The 26,501-nt window shown below is 48.8% G+C and overlaps 1 protein-coding gene across 1 annotated transcript in view; it reads right to left on the bottom strand.

Moving 5' to 3' along the window:
* The window catches only part of IFT56 (intraflagellar transport 56), a 243,338-nt gene that overhangs the window by 183,568 nt on the left and 33,269 nt on the right, over positions 1-26,501 (bottom strand). The window contains exon 5 of the mRNA XM_075321910.1: positions 14,313-14,362. Within this exon, the coding sequence (XP_075178025.1) occupies positions 14,313-14,362 (50 nt within the window). The remainder of the gene's footprint in view (positions 1-14,312; positions 14,363-26,501) is intronic.

Here is a 26,501-nt window from a genome sequence, read left to right as displayed (position 1 = left end):
GCCTGTGTTACCGGCCTGGACTGCAAGGCTTCTAATATCTTAGCAGACCATTTATCCATACTCTCAGAAAGTTTGTCAGCGAATACTGCAAACTCCGTCCCTGTCACCTGGACAGTGGTAGCAGGTGGTTCCACTTGGGCCACCAGTGGCAGAGGCTCCGGCTGAGTAAGTGCCACAGGGGCCGAGCATTGCACACAATGAGGGTAGGTGGAACCTGCCGGTAGCATAGCCGCACATGAGGTACAGGTTGCAAAGTAAGCCTGTGCTTTGGCACCCTTGCTTTTTGCGGACGACATGCTGTTGTCTCCTCTGAGTACAATCCGGGAGGGTATATAGCCAAAAACCAACAGTGCGACCGTACAGAGTAAATGTATAGCATATAAGCATATATATATATATATATATATACACTTCGGCACCCAGGGGGGCCAGCACCTAGAAACAGGTGCGGCTTACCGACCGCCCAAAGCGGTTGTGTGACCACCAGATTCCCTGCCTGGGCCTCCCAGAGCCGTGTTGTCTCTCCTCTCCAGCTTCAGAAGTGCTGACAGGAATGGCTGCCGGCGTTCTGTGAGGAGGAGGGGGCCGTGGGCGTGCCCTAGAAAGTGCGGGAATCTGGTGCCCCACGGTGCTCAGTGAGGGGGGAGGAGGATACAAAGTATGCTCCAGCCCTCAGCGCTGACGTCCAGTGCAGCGTCCCGCCCTTCCCCTGACTGGCAGGCCCGGGGGCGGGAGTATGCGGTACTAGGCCGCAGAAGCCAGGGACTAAAGTTATAAGCGCGGCCGCCAAACAAGCGCGGTCAGCGCGGTAGTCCCGGCGCACTAACACACCCAGCAGTGCTGCAGCGTGTATGACACAAGCGCTCCATGCGCCGTCCCCAAGGGGACACAGAGTACCTCACAGTAGCAGGGCCTTGTCCCTGACGATACCCGGCTCCTGTCCAGCAGATTCCCCAGGGGCTGCGGAGGGAGCACGGTCCCAGTGCCTGGAGACCGATTAGGATCCCACTTCACCCAGAGCCCTTAAGGGATGGGGAAGGAAAACAGCATGTGGCTCCTGCCTATGTACCCGCAATGGGTACCTCAACCTTAACAGCACCGCCGACCAGAGTGGGGTGAGAAGGGAGCATGCCGGGGGCCCTGTTATGGGCCCTCTTTTCTTCCATCCGATATAGTCAGCAGCTGCTGCTGACTAAATTGTGGAGCTATGCGTGCATGTGTGCCTCCTTCGCACAAAGCATAAAAACTGAGGAGCCCGTGATGCACGGGGGGGTGTATAGGCAGAAGGGGAGGGGCTTTACACTTTTAAGTGTAATATTTTGTGTGGCCTCCGGAGGCAGAAGCTATACACCCAATTGTCTGGGTCTCCCAATGGAGCGACAAAGAAATATATTACCCTAATAGTTTATAACATGCACCAAACAAAATACACCAACAGTATGTGGCTATAATAAATTAAATCCTGACCACATAAGGTTGCATGTATATAGTGTGACAGGAAGCTGCTCCACTATACAAATGGTATACATAATGACAAATAATCGTATAGAGCCAGTAATAGATACAAGGTAAATACTAATAAATAAAGAAATTTACAGAGTATAGATGGAGCACAGATCCAGGCGTGTGACGCCCACCCCGACGCGCACACGTTTCGGTGCCATCTTCTTCAGGGGGACCCTGGGGTAATATATTTATCGTGATATCACCACTGCTGCATATTATAGCAGCAATTAGGTGTATACATTGTGCTCTAATGTAAGGTTTCTCCTTCTTTGAACGTGACACTTTATCTCCCTTTGTGGTCTATTATTTATTAATTTGTGCTTTAACCTTTACTTGTATTTTTGCACTCCCTTTTGTATACTGTGTGGCTTGCGGGTTACCTCATTTGTGATGCCCTTCTGTTTCCAGCAAATAGTTGTGTTTTTTTAAAAATAATATAATATATGCTTTTTTTAATCAACTTCTAATAAACATATTGTTATTTTGTGACCTGTTCGATTTTTCTTTTTTGGTTTTGTTACTTTTAATGCTGCATAAACTGATCCGCTGTGTGGGTTTCCTATCAGCAGCATGTCAACTTCTCGTATGGAGATGGATTGAGTTTCCTGCGCAGGAGAAGGCAGCGGACGCAGCGAAAATACACTGAGTTCAGGACACCATATAACCCTGATTGTGGGTGTGTACCCTTAGAGTGAAAGCCGCTGGTGCAAGCTGCCGGCAAAGCAGCCTCAGCAAAACGACCATCGCTCTATGCAAATACCATTAAGATGATCTCCTACGACCACTTTGTTTCAGTATCTCCCCCTCCAAGTAAAACCGATGGATGAAAAAAAAGAAGAAACCAAAGTATTCTGGTCTATTATATGGAAGGGCAAGCAGGATTCCAAATACTATAGCAACATAAAAGTGCTTGAGGGAGAGAAAAGAAAAAAGCAAAAAAAATAATTATACCCCAGCATCCAGGCAGCTTTTCATGAAAACATCCCACAAACCATATAAAATTCCACATGGATCCCATGTATGTGGTTTAGGTGACATGTTTTGGACTGCATCAGTCCTTACTCACATACATGAGCTCGATGTACTTCTTATTATGGTTTGAGTAAAGTGGGATGTTTTCATGAAAAGCTCCCTGGATACTGGATCATCTGTTTTTCATTTTGCTGTCGCCCTGTCTTGGGGCTTTGGAACACGGCAGGGACTCTATTTTCAGGAATGCAAATCAAAAAAGTCCATGGAGCCTCTGTTAGGAGTCTAGACACGGAAAATAGCCAGATATCCCTCCGGGAAGGATCTAACCAAGGAGTGGCTCTTTTTAGGAGATCACTATAACCACCATATTAAGTGGCACTTTTAGTCAATATCCAGCTCTTGACGAGTTTAAAGATATGACAAGGGAATTACCAAAGCCAGGTAGCCATCCACAGACAGCTGTTTCGGGGTATTGCCCCTCATCAGTGTGGAGTAGGATTCTGGCCAGATGGGAGCAATGCCTAGTAGACCAGCAAGACAAAACAATCACTGATCTCTGGCAGTGGCATTGCTCCTACCTAGCCAGAATCCTACTCCACACTGATGAGGGGCAATACCCCGAAACAGATGTCTGTGGATGGGTACCTGGCTTTGGTATTTCCTTGTCATATCTTTAAACTCGTCAAGAGGTGGATATTGACTAAAAGGGCCACTTAATATGGTGGTTATGGTGGTCTCCTAAAAAGAGCCACTCCTTGGCTAGGTCTTTCCCGGAGGTATATCTGGCTATTTACCGTGTCGAGACTCCTAACAGAGGCTCCATTGACTTTTTTGATTTGCATACTTTGCCAGGGGACAATGCACCTAGGATTTCACTGTGTTGAGTGCCTTTGCTGGCTGCCGACAGTGTTTTCTCTGGCTGATCTCCCAGAGATCAGTGATTGTTTTGTCCTATTTTCAGGAATGAAGGAGGACAATATCTGTTGTGTATTGCTTGATTATTATTCTACTTCTCTAGTCATGTTTCTTTATTTGTCCTTTTCTTAAACAACCCATCATTTCAAAATGGGAAATCACATCCAATATTCCAACTATTAGCTGCAAGGAAGATCTCAAAAGTGAAATTGCTGACGCTCATATTTTCTCAGCCCTTTGGTTCTCACAGGCTTAATTTGCTTCAATGGCTGTATTTACAGCAACAGATCTGTGCTCAGTGTGCAATGCGCCATGAAGGACAAGGACATTTTCTGCCTTATAATAGATCCTTTTTTTCCATGGCAAACCCGTCTACTTGTTGACGGTACCAACAGCATTCACATCCCAATAATGGTCTCAAGCCCCTCTTTATGACAACCAAATTACTGAGGGGCTGAGTTTTGGGTTTTGCATTTTCATCTCATTTCATGATAAATCCGCCCTGTCGGTGGTATTAAACAGCACTTGTATTTTAATAGGGGCTCCTGGCTTTGGTTCTTGATAAATAGACGCATAGACTTACAATACCATGTTCCCTCAGCAATTCTGGTACGATATAGACCTTTTCTGATATTTAACCACAAGATAAGTCTACCTTGGTGGTACCAATAGCAGTGTTAACTCAATAGGGATTATATGGTTTATGCTCCCACCCTTGAGATCTACATATGTGCATTTTGGATAAATCGCTCATCTAACCCCACGATCTACCCAGCATGTACGATTTATAATCAAAGAGGTACATGCCTCTCTTTTAGCCCAGCCCTCTTTTTTGTCATTCTTTACATATGTGGTTTAATCACAGTGCACTGTACGGCTTAGCCCGACGATTGGTTAGTTATGGGCACTTCATTAAAATCAGCCCATTATGTAACCAATACCAGCCTCCCTGATATCTATATATGCACTTCTTACTGAGCTACCTCCCATGTTTTCTGACGTTCGCCAGCCAGACACGAAAGGGAGATCCTCTTCTGGTCTGCGCATGCGCCTTAATATTGAGCACAGCTTGAGCGCCAGGAGCCCTGTCATGCGCAGTGGTCCTGGCGTATCCTGTGTCCATGGTAGCCGAAGGGTGAACGTCACTTCCTGTCACAGCGGAGCTGATATTTGCTCATTTGGCAGGTTCTTTATGCATAACAAGCCCCATGCGAATAGCACAGATTACTGTGTGACCGTGCGCAGGTTAATCGGATGGATCCACAGCATAGATTTTGCTACAATGTTATGTTGTGGTCCTGGGTCTTCCTCCGGCCTCACTTCCGGTTCCGGTGTCCATACCCGGCTGCCACGCTTCGATACATACCACCAATGGTACATGTAACTATGTGATTATTGGATGATTTACTCTACTGTGAACCTCTATAAATACCTGTTGTGATGCAATCTTGGACACACCCTCCCCTGACGAAGCTGCCCACCAGCGATACGCGTGGGGTTCCCCCACGTCCCTCTCCTCCCTTGTGGGTCTCACCTTGTGCTTAGCTCCCTTCATAGGTTGTGAGCATGACAGCTCTGCAATTGGATACCCGCTTGTGAGCCATCTGTGGGTGTGTTTGGCAAAGATTTTGGTCAATTTTATTGTATTGTATATAACATATTGTGTTTATTGTGTGCCCCTTATGCCATTTTTTGATGCCACACATTGACTGTCTATATTCTATAACACTGTTGTCTCCATGCAGGGTTATTCTCAGCTGTACACCTGATACAGTTCACAGGCTTTGCTCTCGGTCTTACAAACCTTACCGATATAGGATTTATCCTATATCATATGTATTTATAGGAACCACTTTAGTTGATATTGTTTACACTGCGACAGGACCTGTTTGTTTATCATTGTACTTTGTATGATTGCACAGGGTGATACCCCCCATTACCATATTGAGAGATGTGGGGTTTTGATAGTACATGTTTTTAAGTGATTTTAACCACATTTTGTGTGTAATCTGGATTGTTCAATAAAATTATTATTCATTATTTGAGGATCACAGTGATATGGTTTTACTCTCTGGATTGCGCGTCCACCATGCATGAGTTTTCTTCTCCCCGGTTAGATCCTTTTTAGATGAAGTGATATTAGCCTGTGGAAATATGCCAACAATCTCTGGATGAGCTAAAAGCTCAATGGTCGGCTGATCTGATTTAATCACGTCACTTATCGTCAGCACATCTCCTCGTGTAAACATGCACTGTATATGGAGACAGAACAATGGTATCATCGATTGTTCGGCAAACAGTTCTAGACTGTTTAAAAATGGTCTATCAGCGCTCATTACTGACCTTAAATCAGACAGTGAAAATGGGCCATAACTTCAGCAACCGAGACAAGTGGGGAAGAACTGGGCCACATGCAGTTTTTTTGTAAAATGGTTAATGGTCACGTGGTTTTGCAGGAAAACAACAGTTTTATCCGTAAAACTACAAGAACACCGAGTAATGACACTGTATGGCAGCATGATTTCTGGTCACAACACATACAAGTTCTTGACATCATGTGTAAGTGGAATGCAATCTGTAGAGAAAACTATTAAGGGGGCTTTACACGCTACGATATCGTTAATGTTTTATCGTCGGGGTCACGTTGTTAGTGACGCACATCCGGCGTGATTAACGATATCGCAGCGTGTGACACGTACCTGCGACCTTAAGCGACCTCAAAAATGGTGAAAATCGTTCACCATGGAGAGGTCGTCCCAAACACAAAAATCGGTAAGGGTTGTTTTTCGTTGTGGTTCGTCGCTCCTGCGGCAGCACACATCGCTGTGTGTGACACCGCAGGAGCGAGGAACGTCTCCTTACCTGCCGCCAGCCACAATGCGGAAGGAAGAGGTGGGCGGGATGTTTACATCACGCTCAGCTCCGCCCCTCCGCTTTGATTGGCTGGCCGCTTAGTGACGTCGCTGTGATGCCGAGCGTCGGCAGTCACAGCGACGCCGTCGACCAAGTAAGTGCGTGTGACGCTGCCGTAGCGATAATGTTCGCTGCGGCAGCGATCACAAACAATCGCATGCACGACAGGGGCGGGTACTTACACGCTCGATATCGCTAGAAATTGCTAGCGATATCGCTACCGTGTAAAGCCCCCTTTACTCCCAGCAGGGTCTGTAGGTCTGCAGCTCTTAGAGCATGCTGAGTAGAGATGAAGTTAAGAAAGTAATTTAGCGGGTTTTTCAATGTATGTCTATGGAGGGTTAGAACAAGGCTCCTTAGGCTAACAATATAAAAGAGACTTCCATGTCAAATAGACCCCAGTGAAAGGAAACAGAGAAAAGGTGCTCCAAGTGTATTACCTCCGATGTGAGACACAGCAAGCAAAGTATTGTATATGATCACCTGCCTAGTTTGTGACCCAGCACAACTACGTACTAGTAATAATGAAGGCTTGCTGCTCCGATCTATGACCCATATGCTGGTGGGATTAAAAGTGCTCAAACCAAACAGTTAAACAAGCGGCCACAGAGTGAAGAGAAGGGAATTTTGTTTACTTACCGTAAATTCCTTTTCTTCTAGCTCCAATTGGGAGACCCAGACAATTGGGTGTATAGCTTCTGCCTCCGGAGGCCACACAAAGTATTACACTTAAAAGTGTAAACCCCTCCCCTCTGCCTATACACCCCCCCGTGCATCACGGGCTCCTCAGTTTTGGTGCAAAAGCAGGAAGGAGGAAACTTATAAATTGGTCTAAGGTAAATTCAATCCGAAGGATGTTCGGAGAACTGAAAACCATGAACCAAGAACAATTCAACATGAACAACATGTGTACACAAAGAACAACAGCCCGAAGGGAACAGGGGCGGGTGCTGGGTCTCCCAATTGGAGCTAGAAGAAAAGGAATTTACGGTAAGTAAACAAAATTCCCTTCTTCTTTGTCGCTCCATTGGGAGACCCAGACAATTGGGACGTCCAAAAGCAGTCCCTGGGTGGGTAAAAGAATACCTCGGTAAAAGAGCCGTAAAACGGCCCCTTCCTACAGGTGGGCAACCGCCGCCTGAAGGACTCGCCTACCTAGGCTGGCATCTGCCGAAGCGTAGGTATGCACCTGATAGTGTTTTGTGAAAGTGTGCAGACTCGACCAGGTAGCCGCCTGACACACCTGCTGAGCCGTAGCCTGGTGCCGCAATGCCCAGGACGCACCCACGGCTCTGGTAGAATGGGCTTTCAGCCCTGAAGGAACCGGAAGCCCAGATGAACGGTAGGCTTCAAGAATCGGTTCCTTGATCCACCGAGCCAGGGTTGACTTGGAAGCCTGCGACCCTTTACGCTGGCCAGCGACAAGGACAAAGAGCGCATCCGAGCGGCGCAGGGGCGCCGTACGAGAAATGTAGAGTCTGAGTGCTCTCACAAGATCTAACAAGTGCAAATCCTTTTCACATTGGTGAACTGGATTAGGACAAAAAGAAGGTAAGGAGATATCCTGATTGAGATGAAAAGGGGATACCACCTTAGGGAGAAATTCCGGAACCGGACGCAGAACCACCTTATCCTGGTGAAACACCAGGAAGGGGGCTTTGCATGACAGTGCAGCTAGCTCAGACACTCTCCGAAGTGATGTGACTGCCACTAGGAAGACCACCTTCTGCGAAAGGCGTGAAAGAGAAATATCCCTCATTGGCTCGAAAGGTGGTTTCTGAAGAGCCGTTAGCACCCTGTTGAGATCCCAGGGTTCTAGCGGACGCTTGTAAGGAGGGACTATGTGGCTAACCCCCTGCAGGAACGTGCGTACCTGCGGAAGCCTGGCTAGACGCTTCTGAAAAAACACAGAGAGCGCCGAGACTTGTCCCTTAAGAGAGCCGAGAGACAAACCCTTTTCCATTCCGGATTGAAGGAAGGACAGAAAAGTGGGCAAGGCAAATGGCCAGGGGGTAAAACCCTGATCAGAGCACCAGGATAAGAAGATCCTCCACATCCTGTGGTAGATCTTGGCGGACGTTGGTTTCCTGGCCTGTCTCATAGTGGCAATGACCTCTTGAGATAACCCTGAAGACGCTAGGATCCAGGACTCAATGGCCACACAGTCAGGTTGAGGGCCGCAGAATTCAGATGGAAAAATGGCCCTTGAGACAGCAAGTCTGGTCGGTCTGGTAGTGCCCACGGTTGACCCACCGTGAGATGCCACAGATCCGGGTACCACGACCTCCTCGGCCAGTCTGGGGCGATGAGGATGGCGCGGCGGCAGTCGGACCTGATCTTGCGTAACACTCTGGGCAGCAGTGCCAGATGAGGAAATACATAAGGCAGTCGAAACTGCGACCAATCCTGAACTAATGCGTCTGCCGCCAGAGCTCTGTGATCTTGAGACCGTGCCATGAATGCCGGGACCTTGTTGTTGTGCCGGGACGCCATTAGGTCGACGTCCGGCGTTCCCCAGCGGCAACAGATCTCTTGAAACACGTCCGGGTGAAGAGACCATTCCCCTGCGTCCATGCCCTGGCGACTGAGAAAGTCTGCTTCCCAGTTTTCTACGCCCGGGATGTGAACTGCGGAGATGGTGGAGGCTGTGGCTTCCACCCACAGCAGAATCCGCCGAACTTCCTGGAAGGCTTGACGACTGCGTGTGCCGCCTTGGTGGTTGATGTATGCCACCGCCGTGGCGTTGTCCGACTGAATTCGGATCTGCCTGCCCTCTAGCCACGGCTGGAACGCCTTTAGGGCTAGATACACTGCCCTTATCTCCAGAACATTGATCTGAAGGGAGGACTCTGGCTGAGTCCAGGTACCCTGAGCCCTGTGGTGGAGGAAGACCGCTCCCCGCCCTGACAGACTCGCGTCCGTCGTGACCACAGCCCAGGATGGGGGCAGGAAGGATTTCCCCTTCGACAAAGAAGTGGGAAGAAGCCACCACTGAAGGGAGGCCTTGGCTGCCCGAGAAAGGGAGACGTTCCTGTCGAGGGACGTCGACCTCCTGTCCCATTTGCGGAGAATGTCCCATTGAAGTGGACGCAGATGAAACTGCGCAAATGGAACTGCCTCCATTGCTGCCACCATCTTCCCTAGGAAGTGCATGAGGCGCCTCAAGGGGTGCGACTGGGCTCGAAGGAGAGATTGCACCCCTGTCTGTAGTGAACGCTGTTTGTCCAGCGGAAGTTTCACTATCGCTGAGAGAGTATGAAACTCCATCCCGAGATATGTCAGCGATTGGGTCGGTGTCAATTTTGACTTTGGGAAATTGATGATCCACCCGAATCTCTGGAGAGTCTCCAGAGCAATGTTCAGGCTGTGTTGGCATGCCACCCGAGAGGGGGCCTTGACAAGAAGATCGTCTAAGTAAGGGATCACCAAGTGTCCCTGAGAGTGTAGGACTGCTACCACTGTTGCCATGACCTTGGTGAAGACCCGTGGGGCTGTCACCAGGCCGAAAGGCAGTGCCACGAACTGAAGGTGTTCGTCCCCGATGGCGAAACGCAGGAAGCGCTGATGCTCTGGTGCAATCGGCACGTGGAGATAAGCATCCCTGATGTCGATTGATGCTAGGAAGTCTCCTTGGGACATCGAGGCGATGACGGAGCGGAGAGATTCCATCCGGAACCGCCTGGTTTTCACGTGTCTGTTGAGCAGTTTGAGGTCCAGAACGGGACGGAAAGATCCGTCCTTTTTTGGCACCACAAACAAGTTGGAGTAAAAACCGTGACCCCATTCCTGAAGGGGAACAGGGATCACCACTCCTTCTGCCTTCAGAGTGCTCACCGCCTGAAGAAGAGCTTCGGCTCGCTCGGGGGGCGGCGATGTTCTGAAGAACTGAGTCGGAGGACGAGAGCTGAACTCTATCCTGTAATTGTGAGACAGAATGTCTCTCACCCATCGGTCTTGGACATGTGGCAACCAGGCGTCGCAAAAGCAGGAGAGCCTGCCACCGACCGAGGATGCGGTTTGGGGAGGCCGAAAGTCATGAGGAGGCCGCTTTGGGAGCGGTTCCTCCGGCGGTCTTTTTAGGACGTGACTTAGACCGCCATGAATCAGATTTCCTCTGGCCCTTCTGTGGCCTGTTGGACGAGGAGAATTGAGACCTGGCTGAGGGCCGAAAGGACCGAAACCTCGATTGTACCTTCCGTTGTGGAGGTCTGTTTGGTTTGGACTGGGGTAAGGACAAGTCCTTTCCCTTGGATTGTTTAATGATTTCATCCAATTGCTCGCCAAACAGGCGGTCGCCAGAAAATGGCAAACCGGTTAAGAACTTCTTGGAAGCAGAGTCTGCCTTCCATTCACGTAGCCACATGGCCCTGCGGACTGCCACTGAATTGGCGGATGCTACCGCCGTACGGCTCGCAGAGTCCAGGACAGCATTCATGGCGTAGGACGCAAAAGCCGACGCCTGAGAGGTTAATGACACCACCTGCGGAGTAGAGGCACGTGTGACTGCATTAATCTCAGACTGACAAGCTGAGATAGCTTGGAGTGCCCATACGGCTGCGAATGCCGGAGCAAAAGACGCGCCTATAGCTTCATAGATGGATTTCATCAGGAGCTCTATCTGCCTGTCAGTGGCATCCTTGAGCGATGAGCCATCTGCCACTGCAACTATGGATCTAGCCGCCAGTCTAGAGACTGGAGGATCCACCTTGGGACACTGAGCCCAACCCTTAACTACGTCAGGGGGGAAGGGGTAACGTGTGTCATTAAGGCGCTTAGTAAAGCGCTTATCCGGAAAAGCTCGGTGTTTCTGGACGGTATCTCTGAAGTTGGAGTGATCAAGAAACGCACTACGTGTCCGTTTGGGAAACCTAAATTGGAATTTCTCCTGCTGAGAAGCTGACTCCTCAATCTGAGGAGTTGGAGGAGAAAGTTCTAACACCTGATTGATGGACGCTATAAGGTCGTTTACTATGGCGTCCCCTTCAGGTGTATCAAGGTTGAGAGCGGCGTCAGGATCAGAGCCCTGATCTGCCACCTCCGCTTCATCCTCCAGAGAGTCCTCAAGCTGAGACCCTGAACAGTGAGATGAAGTCGAGGGAAGCTCCCAGCGAGCCCGCTTAGCCGGTCTGGGACTGCGGTCCGTGTCGGAGTCCTCACCGTGGGACCTATGAGTCGCCCCAGGAGCACTTTGCTGCGCCGACCGAGGGGGGTCTGAGGGCAATGATTCAACAGTGCCCGGGGCCTGTGTTACCGGTCTGGACTGCAAAGCTTCTAGTATCTTAGCAGACCATCTATCCATAGACTGAGCCATGGATTGAGAAATAGACTCAGAAAGTTTGTCAGCCAACACTGCAAACTCTGTCCCTGTCACCTGGACAGTGGCAGCAGGTGGTTCCACCTGGGCCGAGGGTCCCACCAGTGGCTGAGGCTCCGGCTGAGTGAGTGTCACAGGGGCCGAGCATTGCACACAATGAGGGTAGGTGGAACCTGCAGGTAGCATAGCCGCACATGAGGTACAGGTTGCAAAATAAGCCTGTGCCTTGGCACCCTTGCTTTTTGCGGACGACATGCTGTTGTCTCCTCTTAGAGCAATCAGTGAGGGTATATAGCCAAAAGCAATAGTGCGGCCGTACAGAGTAAATGTATACAATATAAGCATATAAATATACACTTCGGCACCCAGGGGGGCCAGCACCTAGTAACAGGTGCGGCTTACCGACCGCCCTCAGCGGTTGTGTGACCACCAGATTCCCTGCCTGGGCCTCCCAGAGCTGTGGAGCTCGGTGTTGTCTCCCCTCTGAAGTTCTCCAGCGTCAGAAGTGCTGATAGGAATGGCTGCCAGCGTCCTGAGAGGAGGAGGGAGCCGTGGGCGTGCCTCAGAAAGTGCGGGAATCTGGTGCCCCGCAGTGCTTAGTGAGGGGGGAGGAGGATACCTCTGTATGCTCCAGCCCTCACCGCTGACATGCAGTCTAGCGTCCCGCCCTCACCCCTGACTGGCAGGCCCGGGGGCGGGAGTTTGCGGTACAAGGCCGCAAAAGCCGGGGACTAAATTTATTAGCGCGGCCGCCAAACAAGCGCGGTCGGCGCGGTAGTCCCGGCGACGCAAAACACCCGGCAGGTGCTGCAGCGTCAGTTACACAGGCGCTCTATGCGCCATCCCCAAGGGGACACAGAGTACCTCAGAGGAGCAGGGCCCTGTCCCTGACGATACCCGGTCTCCTGTCCGTCAGATTCCCCCAGGGGCTGCGGAGGGAGCACGGTCCCAGTGCCTGGAGACCGGTTAGGATCCCACTTCACCCAGAGCCCCTAAGGGATGGGGAAGGATAACAGCATGTGGCTCCAGCCTTTGTACCCGCAATGGGTACCTCAACCTTAACAGCACCGCCGACCAGAGTGGGGTGAGAAGGGAGCATGCCGGGAGCCCTGTTAGGGGCCCTCTTTTCTTCCATCCGATAAAGTCAGCAGCTGCTGCTGACTAAAATGTGGAGCTTGCGTTCATGTGTGCCTCCTTCAACACAAAGCATAAAAACTGAGGAGCCCGTGATGCACGGGGGGGTGTATAGGCAGAGGGGAGGGGCTTTACACTTTTAAGTGTAATACTTTGTGTGGCCTCCGGAGGCAGAAGATATACACCCAATTGTCTGGGTCTCCCAATGGAGCGACAAAGAAAGGATGTATGTTGCCTGCAACTTTATCCATATAAACTGTTTCATTGATGGAGTCAACCCAACTTTGAAACACGCTGCATGAACAAAGATCTAGAGCACACACTCTTCTCTTCACTCGCTGTCAGTGCTATTTTTCTTGTTGGAAATAGTCTAATGAGACCCGGAGAGTCTGAAGAGCAATGACTTCATTCAGAAGAGAAGCAGAATGGCGCTGGATACAGAAGAAGAAAGCAGTAGGTGTTTATATTGAGTTACACACACACTGCAGAAACTACAGCACATGATGTCAGTTTTACCCTAAGGCTACATGCGCACGCTGCATTTTTTGTCGTGTTTTTTGGTGCAGTTTTGTTGTCAGAACTTCCTGACATTTGACTTCCCAGCAAAGTCTATGGGAAGTTAGATTTACTATGTGCACATTGCAGTTTGTAAGCTTTTTTTTCTCAAAAGTTTGTGACAAAAAAGATGCAGCATGTTCATTCTTCTAGCGTTTGGTCACAAAAAAATGCATCAAAAACGCACCAAAAACGCACCTACATTACAAGCGTTTTTTGCACATTTCTAGGCTGTAACAAAAGTTTTGGTTGCAATTTGTGTGCAGAAAAAACTGCAGCGTGCGCATGTAGACTAAAAGCCTAAATATGCATACCAAAAGAGGAGATCACTGCAGCACTCCAGCGGATGCAACATTCCTTCTTTACTCCTTTGATAAAGTAAACCGCTTGAGAAAGCCCTGATAGAGCCGAAATGTTGCTATTTGTTACTTTTGCGATGGAATAAAAGAATTTTCCTTCTGCTAGAATTCTGCGGTAATCCAAACTGACGTGACACCTAAGGTAAGCCATTCGTTTGGATATATTGACGCTCCACATAACTGCTGTGTGTATTTTTATATTGACAAGGCAAGCTTTTTTAAGGCTAGAGATAAAAGCATAGTACGTCCAGGTGCTTATACTGTGTAACATCACCGGGAAGCTCTCAAGAACTGTAAATAAAGCTCCCAGGAGGATGTAAGAAAACTGAAAAACCTGTATTCTCTGCTTTAATGAGTGCCGATCCTCTACTCTCGCAGTGGTGTCCTCTGTAAACTACTGGCATGATCATCTGGCTGAGGTGGGACTCGGATGGCTGAGAGGCTGATTTTCGGCAGCCGTCACATGATGTTGATGTCAGCAGTCTGGTGAGATACATGGCTACGAGTGCAGAGAACATGGGCTCTTCAGAAAGCAAGTAAAGTTTTTTAATCTGATTATAATCCATTGGGCTAATCAAGCTTTAGTGAAAATGTAATGGAAAACCCCTTTGAAGCAAAATAATATTAACTTGTTCATTTTGTACCTTATGAGCCAAGTGGAAAAGCAAGCGATTCTGCAGATGGCTTTTAGGAGCTGAAAAAGCAATGAACACAAAAATGTAAATTAATATATTGAACAAATTATAAAATTAAACAGAGAAAGAAATGACAACATTCCTATTTAGTATAAAACATAATCTGTGAAATAAATTGTCTGTCATGTTCTACAGCACGGCGTCTCAGCCTTTTCTCCAGATAGACCAAGATGGAGCCTCACCAACAGTGGAGCAAACTGATGCCTAAATATATTATTATCAATATATATATTGCTCAGATGATGTTTTTTCTAACTTTATGTAATATTAAAATTAGTACAGAATGAGGCAATAATGCTAAGCTACAGATTTCTGCAGCCAACTGTGGAGGCACCGATCAAACTTAACCCCTTCACCCCTGGGCGATTTTCCATTTTTCCGTTTTTTGGGGGGGGGGGTTTGCTCCCCTTCTTCCAAGAGCCGTAACTTTTTTATTTTTCTGTCAATCTTGCCATATGAAGGCTTGATTTTTTTGCAGGACGAGTTCTACTTTTAAATGAAATTATAAGTTTACCATATAGTGTACTGAAAAACGGCAAAAAAAATTCCAAGTGCAAACAAATTGCAAAAAAAGTGCGACTGCATGATTGTTTATAAGATATTTTTTTCACAGTGTTCACTATATGGTAAAACTGATGCGTCGGTGTGATGCCTGAGGTCGGTGCGAGTTTGTAATACCAAACATGTATAGCTTTACTTTTTTCTAAGGGGTTAAAAAAAATTCAGAAGTTTGTCCCAAAAAAATGGCACACCTTTTGCGCCATTTTCCATGATCCGTAGCATCTCATTTTTTGGGATCTATGGCTCAGTGATGACTTATTTTTTGCATCTTGAGCTGACGTTTTTAACTGTACCATTTTTGCACAGATGCTATGTTTTGATCACCTTTTATCATATTTTGCGTCGACCAAAAACTTAATTTTAGCGTTTGGATTTACGCCACTTACCAATCAGATTAATTGATTTTATATTTTGATAGATCTGGCATTTCTGAAAGCGGCGATACCAAATATGTGTAGATTTTTTTTTTTTCACCCTTTAATTTTCAATGGGGTGAATGGGAGGTGATATGAACTTTTAGGGTTTTTTATTTTTTTTAATTTTGTAAAACTTTTTTTATTTTATTTTACTAGGCCCCCCCATAGGGGACTATAATGATCCGCAGTCTGATCGCTCTTGTAGATCAGAGCAGCAATGACCCTGTGCTACCAAAGCAACCATCGGATCAACGTGATCGCATCACGTGACTTCCGATGGAGCCGGGTAAGTGAATGCTCACTGCGGCCCGCTGTTACATCGCATTGTAACATCTTCACAACGCGATCTAAGGGGTTAATAGGCGCGAGTGGGAAGCGAATCCACTCATGCCTGATAGCCGCACATGTCAGCTGTTCAAATCAGCTGACATGTGCAGCAATCGCTGCTGGCGGCAGCAGGCAGAGGTTAACCTGACACGATCCATGAAGTACCCAGTACGACATGTGTCGTGAAGAGGTTAAAGCCTACAAAAAGGGCTCTGCCACTTGGCTACTCTCTGAACCCACTTTGACGTATCACACTTTTGCAAAGACCAATACATGCTTTTACCTGACTTACTGGATTGGCTACATCCTCTACCTTCATTGCTACAAATTTGGCAAGAACTCAAGGAAGAGAAAGTTACCTATTTCACCTTCTAGCTTCATAGACACCAGAGAGGAGCCCCCAGTTGGCTAATCATCTATGGGGAGTTCTCCCATGCTCTTCCCAACTTACCTCGCCGACTTGCCCAGCTGGAGTTTATAGAATGTTGTGCAATTATTGACACTTGTTGCTAATATTGATAAGTTAACATTTGACCTCGGTATGGTTAATGACATGTTATGCTTACTGGCAGCACAGGTAGTGAGACTAGATATCACTGGTTCCCCTCCTGAAGCTCTCCACCCAACTCACCTCCTGTCCCTGTTACTACTAACAGTGAGCAAACCTGTGGAAGTTCAGTTCAACGGGTGCAGCTGAACCGTACCACCACACGTTCGGACTTGGCCTGAATCCCAATGGAAATCACTGATTGGCAGTTCAGGTCTCCTCCATCAGCCAGCCATAAGCAGATCACTTCCAGGGGAGGGTGAGCAGGATTTTTCCTATTTTTTTTTTTTTTTTTGAGCACACTACATCTGATCATGCTGTTGTTACCTCCAATACGAGTTGATCAAGCACTGCAAGCGTCTGAGCACCGAGCATACCTGAGCACAGCAATGATCGTGCGAGTGGTCATCATATGTAAAGCATCTGATCTCCGAACCTTAACTCTGCTTTTCTTTTTAAGTCGGTGTTCAGAAAACCGAACATTGAGTTCGCTCATCTCTAGTTACTACCTTTCTGCTGTTCTACAGAATACACCTGCACTCCTTCCACGAGCATAGAAATGCATCCAATTACTTTTTCCAATAAGAAGGTTTCCTTGGCTGCTTTGGTCCCTGTCTCCCAGACGATTTGAGACTTCAGTTTAAACATGAAAAGATGAAAAGTACAATGTCGTTGCTAACTTTTATAACGTTTTCTACATTTTTTTTTTAATTCTTTATATTCTTCTTTTATTGGTCTCTTCTTTTTCCCCTTCCTATCCATTCTCCTTGGTTGGGCTGCCCTCTTGACCTGGATCCCCCTCACTGACCGGACCTCGGTACAGTCTACCCATGGATCATCCTCTCCGCGAGCTATAGATAAGAGTTAAACTTGCATTTACACTTTCTCTAGGGTTAAAAATAAAAGGCTTAAACTCTGATGGCAAACAACACATGATTTTGCAAGAGGTTTGAGCCCTGGAGGTGGAGGTAGCCTTTTAAAGGAGACGCATTTCGGCTCCACAGGCTTCTTACACTTTGCCAAACCCATTACCTACTGGTCACTCATGACCGGTGTAGGGCGGGAGTAATTATTTTATTGTTGCCAACTTGACACTTACAGTATCTACAGCCTTAATTAACTCACAAGTACAATGAAGGGAATTTTGTTTACTTACCGTAAATTCCTTTTCTTCTAGCTCCAATTGGGAGACCCAGACAATTGGGTGTATAGCTTCTGCCTCCGGAGGCCACACAAAGTATTACACTTAAAAGTGTAAAGCCCCTCCCCTTCTGCCTATACACCCCCCGTGCCTCACGGGCTCCTCAGTTTTGGTGCAAAAGCAAGAAGGAGGAAAAGTTATAAATTGGTTTAAAGTAAATTCAATCCGAAGAAATTTCGGAGAACTGAAACCATTCAACATGAACAACATGTGTACACAAAGAACAACAGCCCGAAGGGAACAGGGGCGGGTGCTGGGTCTCCCAATTGGAGCTAGAAGAAAAGGAATTTACGGTAAGTAAACAAAATTCCCTTCTTCTTTGTCGCTCCATTGGGAGACCCAGACAATTGGGACGTCCAAAAGCAGTCCCTGGGTGGGTAAAGTAAAACCTCGTAATAGAGCCGTAAAACGGCCCCTTCCTATAGGTGGGCAACCGCCGCCTGAAGGACTCGCCTACCTAGGCTGGCATCTGCCGAAGCACAGGTATGCATAGTGTTTCGTGAAAGTGTGCAGGCTCGACCAGGTGGCTGCCTGACACACCTGCTGAGCCGTAGCCTGGTGCCGCAAGGCCCAGGACGCACCCACGGCTCTGGTAGAATGGGCCCTCAGCCCTGAGGGAACCGGAAGCCCAGAGATCGGTAAGCTTCGAGAATTGGTTCCTTGATCCACCGAGCCAGGGTTGATTTGGAAGCCTGTGACCCTTTACGCTGGCCAGCGACAAGGACAAAGAGTGCATCCGAGCGGCGCAGGGGCGCCGTACGAGAAATGTAGAGTCTGAGTGCTCTCACCAGATCTAACAAGTGCAAATCCCTTTCACATTGGTGAACTGGATGAGGACAAAAAGAAGGTAAGGAGATATCCTGATTGAGATGAAAGGGGGATACCACCTTAGGGAGAAATTCCGGAACCGGACGCAGAACCACCTTGTCCTGGTGAAACACCAGGAAAGGGGCTTTGCATGACAGCGCTGCTAGCTCAGACACTCTCCGAAGTGATGTGACTGCTACTAGGAAGGCCACTTTCTGCAAAAGGCGTGAGAGAGAAATATCCCTCATTGGCTCGAAAGGTGGTTTCTGAAGAGCCATCAGCACCCTGTTCAGATCCCAGGGTTCTAACGGCCGCTTGTAAGGAGGGACTATGTGACAAACCCCCTGCAGGAACGTGCGTACCTGTGGAAGTCTGGCTAGGCGCTTCTGAAAGAACACAGAGAGCGCTGAGACTTGTCCCTTAAGGGAGCCGAGCGACAAACCTTTTTCCAATCCGGATTGAAGGAAGGAAAGAAAAGTGGGCAAGGCAAATGGCCAGGGAGAAAAACCCTGATCAGAGCACCAAGACAAGAATATCCTCCACGTCCTGTGGTAGATCTTGGCGGACGTTGGTTTCCTAGCCTGTCTCATAGTGGCAATGACCTCTTGAGATAACCCTGAAGACGCTAGGATCCAGGACTCAATGGCCACACAGTCAGGTTGAGGGCCGCAGAATTCAGATGGAAAAACGGTCCTTGAGACAGCAAGTCTGGTCGGTCTGGTAGTGCCCACGGTTGGCCCACCGTGAGATGCCACAGATCCGGGTACCACGACCTCCTCGGCCAGTCTGGAGCGACGAGGATGGCGCGGCGGCAGTCGGACCTGATCTTGCGTAACACTCTGGGCAACAGTGCCAGAGGAGGAAACACATAAGGGAGTTGAAACTGCGACCAATCCTGAACTAAGGCGTCTGCCGCCAGAGCTCTGTGATCTTGAGACCGTGCCATGAATGTCGGGACCTTGTTGTTGTGCCGGGACGCCATTAGGTCGACGTCCGGCGTCCCCCAGCGGCAACAGATCTCCTGAAACACGTCCGGGTGAAGGGACCATTCCCCTGCGTCCATGCCCTGGCGACTGAGAAAGTCTGCTTCCCAGTTTTCTACGCCCGGGATGTGAACTGCGGATATGGTGGAGGCTGTGGCTTCCACCCATAGCAGAATCCGCCGGACTTCCTGGAAGGCTTGCCGACTGCGTGTTCCACCTTGGTGGTTGATGTATGCCACCGCTGTGGAGTTGTCCGACTGAATTCGGATCTGCTTGCCTTCCAGCCACGGCTGGAACGCCTTTAGGGCAAGATACACTGCCCTTATCTCCAGAACATTGATCTGAAGGGAGGACTCTGGCTGAGTCCAAGTACCCTGAGCCCTGTGGTGGAGAAAGACCGCTCCCCACCCTGACAGGCTCGCGTCCGTCGTGACCACAGCCCAGGATGGGGGCAGGAAGGATTTCCCCTTCGACAGAGAAGTGGGAAGAAGCCACCACTGAAGGGAAGCCTTGGCTGCCCGAGAAAGGGAGACGTTCCTGTCGAGGGACGTCGACTTCCTGTCCCATTTGCGGAGAATGTCCCATTGAAGTGGACGCAGATGAAACTGCGCAAAAGGAACTGCCTCCATTGCTGCTACCATCTTCCCTAGGAAGTGCATGAGGCGCCTCAAGGGGTGTGACTGGCCTTGAAGGAGAGATTGCACCCCTGTCTGTAGTGAACGCTGTTTGTCCAGCGAAAGCTTCACTATCGCTGAGAGAGTATGAAACTCCATGCCAAGATATGTCAGTGATTGGGCCGGTGTCAGATTTGACTTTGGAAAATTGATGATCCACCCGAAACTCTGGAGAGTCTCCAGAGCAATGTTCAGGCTGTGTTGGCATGCCACTTGAGAGGGTGCCTTGACAAGCAGATCGTCTAAGTAAGGGATCACCGAGTGTCCCTGAGAGTGCAGAACTGCTACTACTGTTGCCATGACCTTGGTGAAGACCCGTGGGGCTGTCGCCAGGCCGAAAGGCAGTGCCACGAACTGAAGGTGTTCGTCCCCTATGGCGAAACGCAGGAAGCGCTGATGCTCTGGAGCAATCGGTACGTGGAGATAAGCATCTTTGATGTCGATTGATGCTAGCAAATCTCCTTGGGACATTGAGGCGATGACGGAGCGGAGCGATTCCATCCGGAACCGTCTGGTTTTTACGTGTTTGTTGAGCAGTTTTAGGTCCAGAACAGGACGGAAGGATCCGTCCTTTTTCGGCACCACGAACAAGTTGGAGTAAAAACCGTGACCCTGTTGCTGAAAAGGAACAGGGATCACCACTCCTTCTGCCTTCAGAGTGCACACTGCCTGAAGAAGAGCATCGGCTCGCTCGGGGGGCGGAGATGTTCTGAAGAACCGAGTCGGAGGACGAGAGCTGAACTCTATTCTGTAACCGTGAGACAGAATGTCTCTCACCCAACGGTCTTTTACCTGTGGCAGCCAGGCGTCGCAAAAGCGGGAAAGCCTGCCACCGACCGAGGATGCGGTGTGAGGAGGCCGAAAGTCATGAGGAGGCCGCTTTGGGAGCGGTTCCTCTGGCGGTCTTTTTAGGACGTGACTTAGACCGCCATGAATCGGAGTTCCTCTGATCCTTCTGAGGCCTTTTGGACGAGGAGAATTGAGACCTGCCCGCGGACCGAAAGGACCGAAACCTCGATTGTACCTTCCGTGGTTGAGGTCTGTTTGGTTTGGACTGGGGTAAGGATGAGTCCTTTCCCTTGGATTGTTTAATGATTTCATCCAATCGCTCACCAAACAGGCGGTCGCCAGAAAATGGCAAACCGGTTAAGAACTTTTTGGAAGCAGAGTCTGCCTTCCATTCACGTAGCCACATGGCCCTGCGAACTGCCACCGAATTGGCAGATGCTACCGCCGTACGGCTCGCAGAGTCCAGGACAACATTAATGGCGTAGGACGCAAACGCCGACGCCTGAGAGGTTAAGGACACCACTTGCGGAGCAGACGTACGTGTGACTGCATTAATCTGCGCATGACAAGCTGAGATAGCTTGGAGTGCCCATACGGCTGCGAATGCTGGAGCAAAAGACGCGCCGATAGCTTCATAGATGGATTTCAACCAGAGCTCCATCTGTTTGTCAGTGGCATCTTTGAGTGAAGCCCCATCTTCCACTGCAACTATGGATCTAGCCGCCAGTCTGGAGACTGGAGGATCCACCTTGGGACACTGAGCCCAGCCCTTGACAACGTCAGGGGGGAAGGGATAACGTGTATCCTTAAGGCGCTTGGAAAAACGCTTATCTGGACAAGCTCGGTGTTTCTGGACTGCCTCTCTGAAGTCAGAGTGATCCAGAAACGTACTCAATGTACGCTTGGGAAACCTGAAACGGAATTTCTCCTGCTGAGAAGCTGACTCCTCAATTGGAGTAGCTGGGGGAGAAATATCCAACACCTGATTGATGGTCGCTATAAGGTCATTCACTATGGCGTCACCTTCAGGTGTATCTAGGTTGAGAGCGGCCTCAGGATCAGAATCCTGATCTGCTACCTCCGCTTCATCATCCAGAGAGTCCTCCTGCTGAGACCCTGAACAGTGTGATGAAGTCGAGGGAATTTCCCAGCGAGCCCGCTTAGGCGGCCTGGGACTGCGGTCCGTGTCAGAGACCTCACCCTGGGACCTATGGGTCACCCCAGGAGCACTTTGCTGCTCCAACTGAGGGGGGCCTGGGGTCAATGATTCAACAGTGCCCGGGGCCTGAGTCACCGGTCTGGACTGTAAGGCTTCTAGTATCTTAGCAGACCATTTATCCTTACTCTCAGACAGTTTGTCAGCAAATACTGCAAACTCCGTCCCGGTCACCTGGACAGTGGTAGCAGGTGGTTCCACCTGGGCCACCAGTAGCAGAGGCTCCGGCTGAGTAAGTGCCACAGGGGCCGAGCATTGCACACAATGAGGATCGGTGGAACCTGCCGGTAGTATAGCCGCACATGAGGTACAGGTTGCAAAGTAAGCCTGTGCTTTGGCACCCTTGCTTTTTGCGGACGACATGCTGTTGTCTCCTCTGAGTACAAACCAGGAGGGTATATAGCCAAAAATCAACAGTGCGACCGTACAGTGTAAATGTATAGCATATAAGCATATATATATATGTACACTTCGGCACTCAGTGGGGCTAGCACCACAGGTGCTGCTTACCGACCGCTCAAAGCGGTTGTGTGATCACCAGATTCCCTGCCTGGGCCTCCCAGAGCCGTGTTGTCTCTCCTCTCCAGCGTCAGAAGTGCTGACAGGAATGGCTGCCGGCGTTCTGTGGGGAGGAGGGGGCCGTGGGCGTGCCCTAGAAAGTGCGGGAATCTGATGCCCCACTGTGCTGAGTGAGGGGGGAGGAGTATACAAAGTATGCTCTAGCCCTCACCGCTGACGTCCTGTGCAGCGTCCCGCCCTTCCCCTGACTGGCAGGCCTGAGGGCGGGAATATGCGATACTAGGCCGCAAAAGCCGGGGACTAAAGTTATAAGCGCGGCCGGCAAATAAGCGCGGTTGGCGCGGTAGTCCCCGGCGCACTAACACACCCAGCAGTGCTGCAGTGTGTATGGCACAAGCGCTCCATGCGCGGTCCCCCAAGGGGACACAGAGTACCTCACAGTAGCAGGGCCTTGTCCCTGACGATACCCGGCTCCTGTCCAGCAGATTCCCCAGGGGCTGCAGAGGGAGCACGGTCCCAGTGCCTGGAGACCGATTAGGATCCCACTTCACCCAGAGCCCATTAAGGGATGGGGAAGGAAAACAGCATGTGGCTCCTGCCTATGTACCCGCAATGGGTACCTCAACCTTAACAGCACCGCCGACCAGAGTGGGGTGAGAAGGGAGCATGCTGGGGGCCCTGTTATGGGCCCTCTTTTCTTCCATCCGACCTAGTCAGCAGCTGCTGCTGACTAAGATGTGGAGCTATGCGTGGATGTCAGCCTCCTTCGCACAAAGCATAAAAACTGAGGAGCCCGTGAGGCACGGGGGGTGTATAAGCAGAAGGGGAGGGGCTTTACACTTTTAAGTGTAATACTTTGTGTGGCCTCCGGAGGCAGAAGCTATACACCCAATTGTCTGGGTCTCCCAATGGAGCGACAAAGAAATTCTGAAAAGTGTTCATGGTCCATGCCTCATTTTATGCAATATTTATACCATGAACGTCTCTAAACTTCCCTTCCTGTAATGTGGTCTTAATAAGCTGAAGAAATAGCTGAGAGCAACTTTAATCATCAGTGGCGACTTTAAAGGGGTTCTCTGAGAAATGTGATAACATATTTAAAGGTATTTTATTTAATTATTTTTCTAAATACTTTAATTGAGCAAAACAATATGCTTTATCTACTGCACTCTAACAGGATTTCCTGTATTACATAGTCTAACAAGCAGAACTGGCTCCTCACCATGCTCCCTTGCAAAACTCCTGTACAGATCCCTTCCATAACGCTGCACTACAACATGGTCTTTAATTCTAAACCGAATAAGGATCTCTCCAATATTCCTCCAATTATAGGCCCATAGCACTGCTACATTCAGATCTGAAAATCTTTATCTGCATTGTAGCCAATGGATTGACCATCTGCTCGCTTTGATCTATAAGGACCAGGTGGGCTTTATTCCCTTAGACAGGGAGGGAACAACACCAGACAGCCTATAGATTTGGTAGAAGTAATCAATAAGTAGGCGGGATTGTGGCTTTTATGCAGCCTCAATGGTGAGAACCTGAGCTGGCCCTTTATGTGTCAATCCCTCAAAACGTTTGGATTCTGGGGCCATTTCTTACAAGTGTTCCTGAACCTGTATATCACTCCAACAGCCTTAATTAGGTTCTCTCACCACCTGTCTGCAGCTTTTCCTATTTTGAGCGTCACAAGACAGGGTTGTGCATTGCCGCCCATCTTGTTTTATCTCTCCACATAGAGCTACTAGGAGTTAAAATTAGGCGCCAAGCGGAAGTAAAAGGGTTTTAAGTAAAGAATTTAAAATATCCTTATTTGCTGATGAAGTATTTGTAACCCTTCCTAAACTACACACCACTCTCCTCACCTTCCATTCTGCACTGCGGGACAATGTTCACCTTATAGGTTATAAAAAATACAGGTAAAACTGAGGTGCTCCCCATAGACGCGTCCACGTCATGCACACAGGCTTCAGAAGACAGAGGAGCAAGATGGCCGAAAGAAGAGGCGCCGGTCCCAGAGAACAGCGCCGCCCATCTGGCCAAGCAGCACCGGAGCGACCGGTTTAGGTGAGTACAGTATTATAAAGTGATTTTTATGTTGTACAGCGCGGCCTGCGCTCTTATATACAGCATGTTAGAATGCGGTATATAAGAGCCCACTGGTGGTGGCCACAGCTTCTGGGCCATAAAACTGGTGACAGGTTCACTTTAAATGAAACAAAGCTCAGACTGTAGGTCAAAATTTATTCAACTCTTCCACAATAACTCTCAACTTGTTCAGTTGTAACTGCAAATCAATACATTTTCAGTTCATTCCTCCTCCACAAATCCATCAAATTCTTCATCTTCAGTGTCTGAGTTTAACAGTTGGGCGATTTCTATATCAAGCATTCTCGGGTCCCCCTCATCGTTATCTGAGTCAGTCTCGTTGCTGCTGCTTAGCTCTTCAGTGATGATTCCAGCCTTCCTGAAAGCTCGGATTACACTGGAGACTGATACCTTTTTCCAGACATCCACGATCCACTGGCACATAGTGGCATAACTTGCCCGGCGTTGCCTCCCTGTGTTGGTGAATGTGTGGTCACCTTCTGTCATCCAATGCTCCCACGCAGCTCGCAATTTAACTTTAAATGACCCGTTGATGCCGATATCTAGTGGCTGGAGCTCTTTGGTTAATCCACCCGGAATTACGGCAAACTCTGAATTAGTTTTCTTCACTTGGGCTTTGACATTATCGGTCACATGGGCGCACATGGAGTCACAAACCAACAGGGATGGGGATTTGTGAAAAAAGCCATCCGGTCTCTTGACGTAGACCTCCCTCAGCCACTCAATCATCTTCTCCTCGTCCATCCAGCCCTTTGGGTTAGCTTTGATGATGACACCAGCAGGAAACTTTTCTTTTGGTAAAGTCTTTCTCTTGAAAATGACCATGGGTGGTAGTTTCTGGCCATTAGCCTGACACGCGAGAAATACAATGAAAGAGGACTTCTCGTTTCCTATGGTACGTATAGATACCGTACTGGTCCCTGTTTCTCAACAGTACGATTTAAGGGGATATCGAAAGTGAGGGGGACCTCATCCATGTTAGTGATGTGTTCTGGCTGGATATTCTTTTCATTTATCTTGGTCATGCAATAGGTGCGGAAAATTGCCAGCTTCTCTTCATAATCCTTTGGCAGTTGCTGGCAGACAGTAGTTCTAGTGCGGATGGAGAGATTACGCCTTTTCATAAAACGAAAGCACCATGAAAGACCTCCTCGAATCTCTTTGATCTCCATGTCGCGTGCTAACGTTGTGGCTTTGAGTCGAATAGAGACATTGGAGAAGCGTCTACCTGCGGTTCTCTGTTCAATAACCCACTGTTCTATTTTGTCCTCCAACTGTGGCCATCTTGCTTTATTTCCGCGGAAACTCAGTTTGGTCTTCTTTACCTGGCGCAGTGCATCTTCTTGTTTTCTCCACTTACGCACCAGATTCATTTATGTTGAATTCTCTTGCAGCCGCTCTGTTTCCATGCTCTACTGCATGACTTATAGCTTTAAGTTTAAAATCTGCATCATAAGCATGTCTCTTAACAGGAGGCATTTTTGGGGCACCAATAATCCGCGAGGCTCCTGCGCACAGAGCTGTACGTATCACCGCACTCAGTGAGGCTCCTGACTACGGTGGCCGTAATGCTCAATCCATGTATCGTACTGTATTCATATATAAGGCGCACCGGATTATAAGCCGCACTTTCGATTTCTGTGAAAATCATAGGCTTTTATGTGCGCCTTATAGTCTGAAAAATATGGTACATCTTACGCTACACTATATTCTTGCAACTTTACTCCCCTGTTCTGGGAGTAAATAAAAAAATGGAAATCATATCATACCTCCCTCCCAGATTTACAAAAATACTACTTGGCAGCTGATTTCAGTTTTGTATGTGTGAAAAAAATCTAAGAAAAACTACAGTTTTACATACAACTAATAATAAAAAGGCTAGCTAGGAGAGATGAGTGCACCCGTGGAAGTTCGGTTTAGTGGGTGCAGCCGGACTTTTGAAAAAGTTTGATTTGGGACCCAGACTTGACCTGAACCTCAATGGAAGTC

This window comes from Anomaloglossus baeobatrachus, chromosome 8, assembly GCF_048569485.1.
Source record: "Anomaloglossus baeobatrachus isolate aAnoBae1 chromosome 8, aAnoBae1.hap1, whole genome shotgun sequence".
Taxonomy (NCBI): Eukaryota; Metazoa; Chordata; class Amphibia; order Anura; family Aromobatidae; genus Anomaloglossus; species Anomaloglossus baeobatrachus.
The sequence above is the reverse complement of the archived record's forward strand: the minus strand, read 5'-3'. Positions and strand labels throughout refer to the sequence as shown.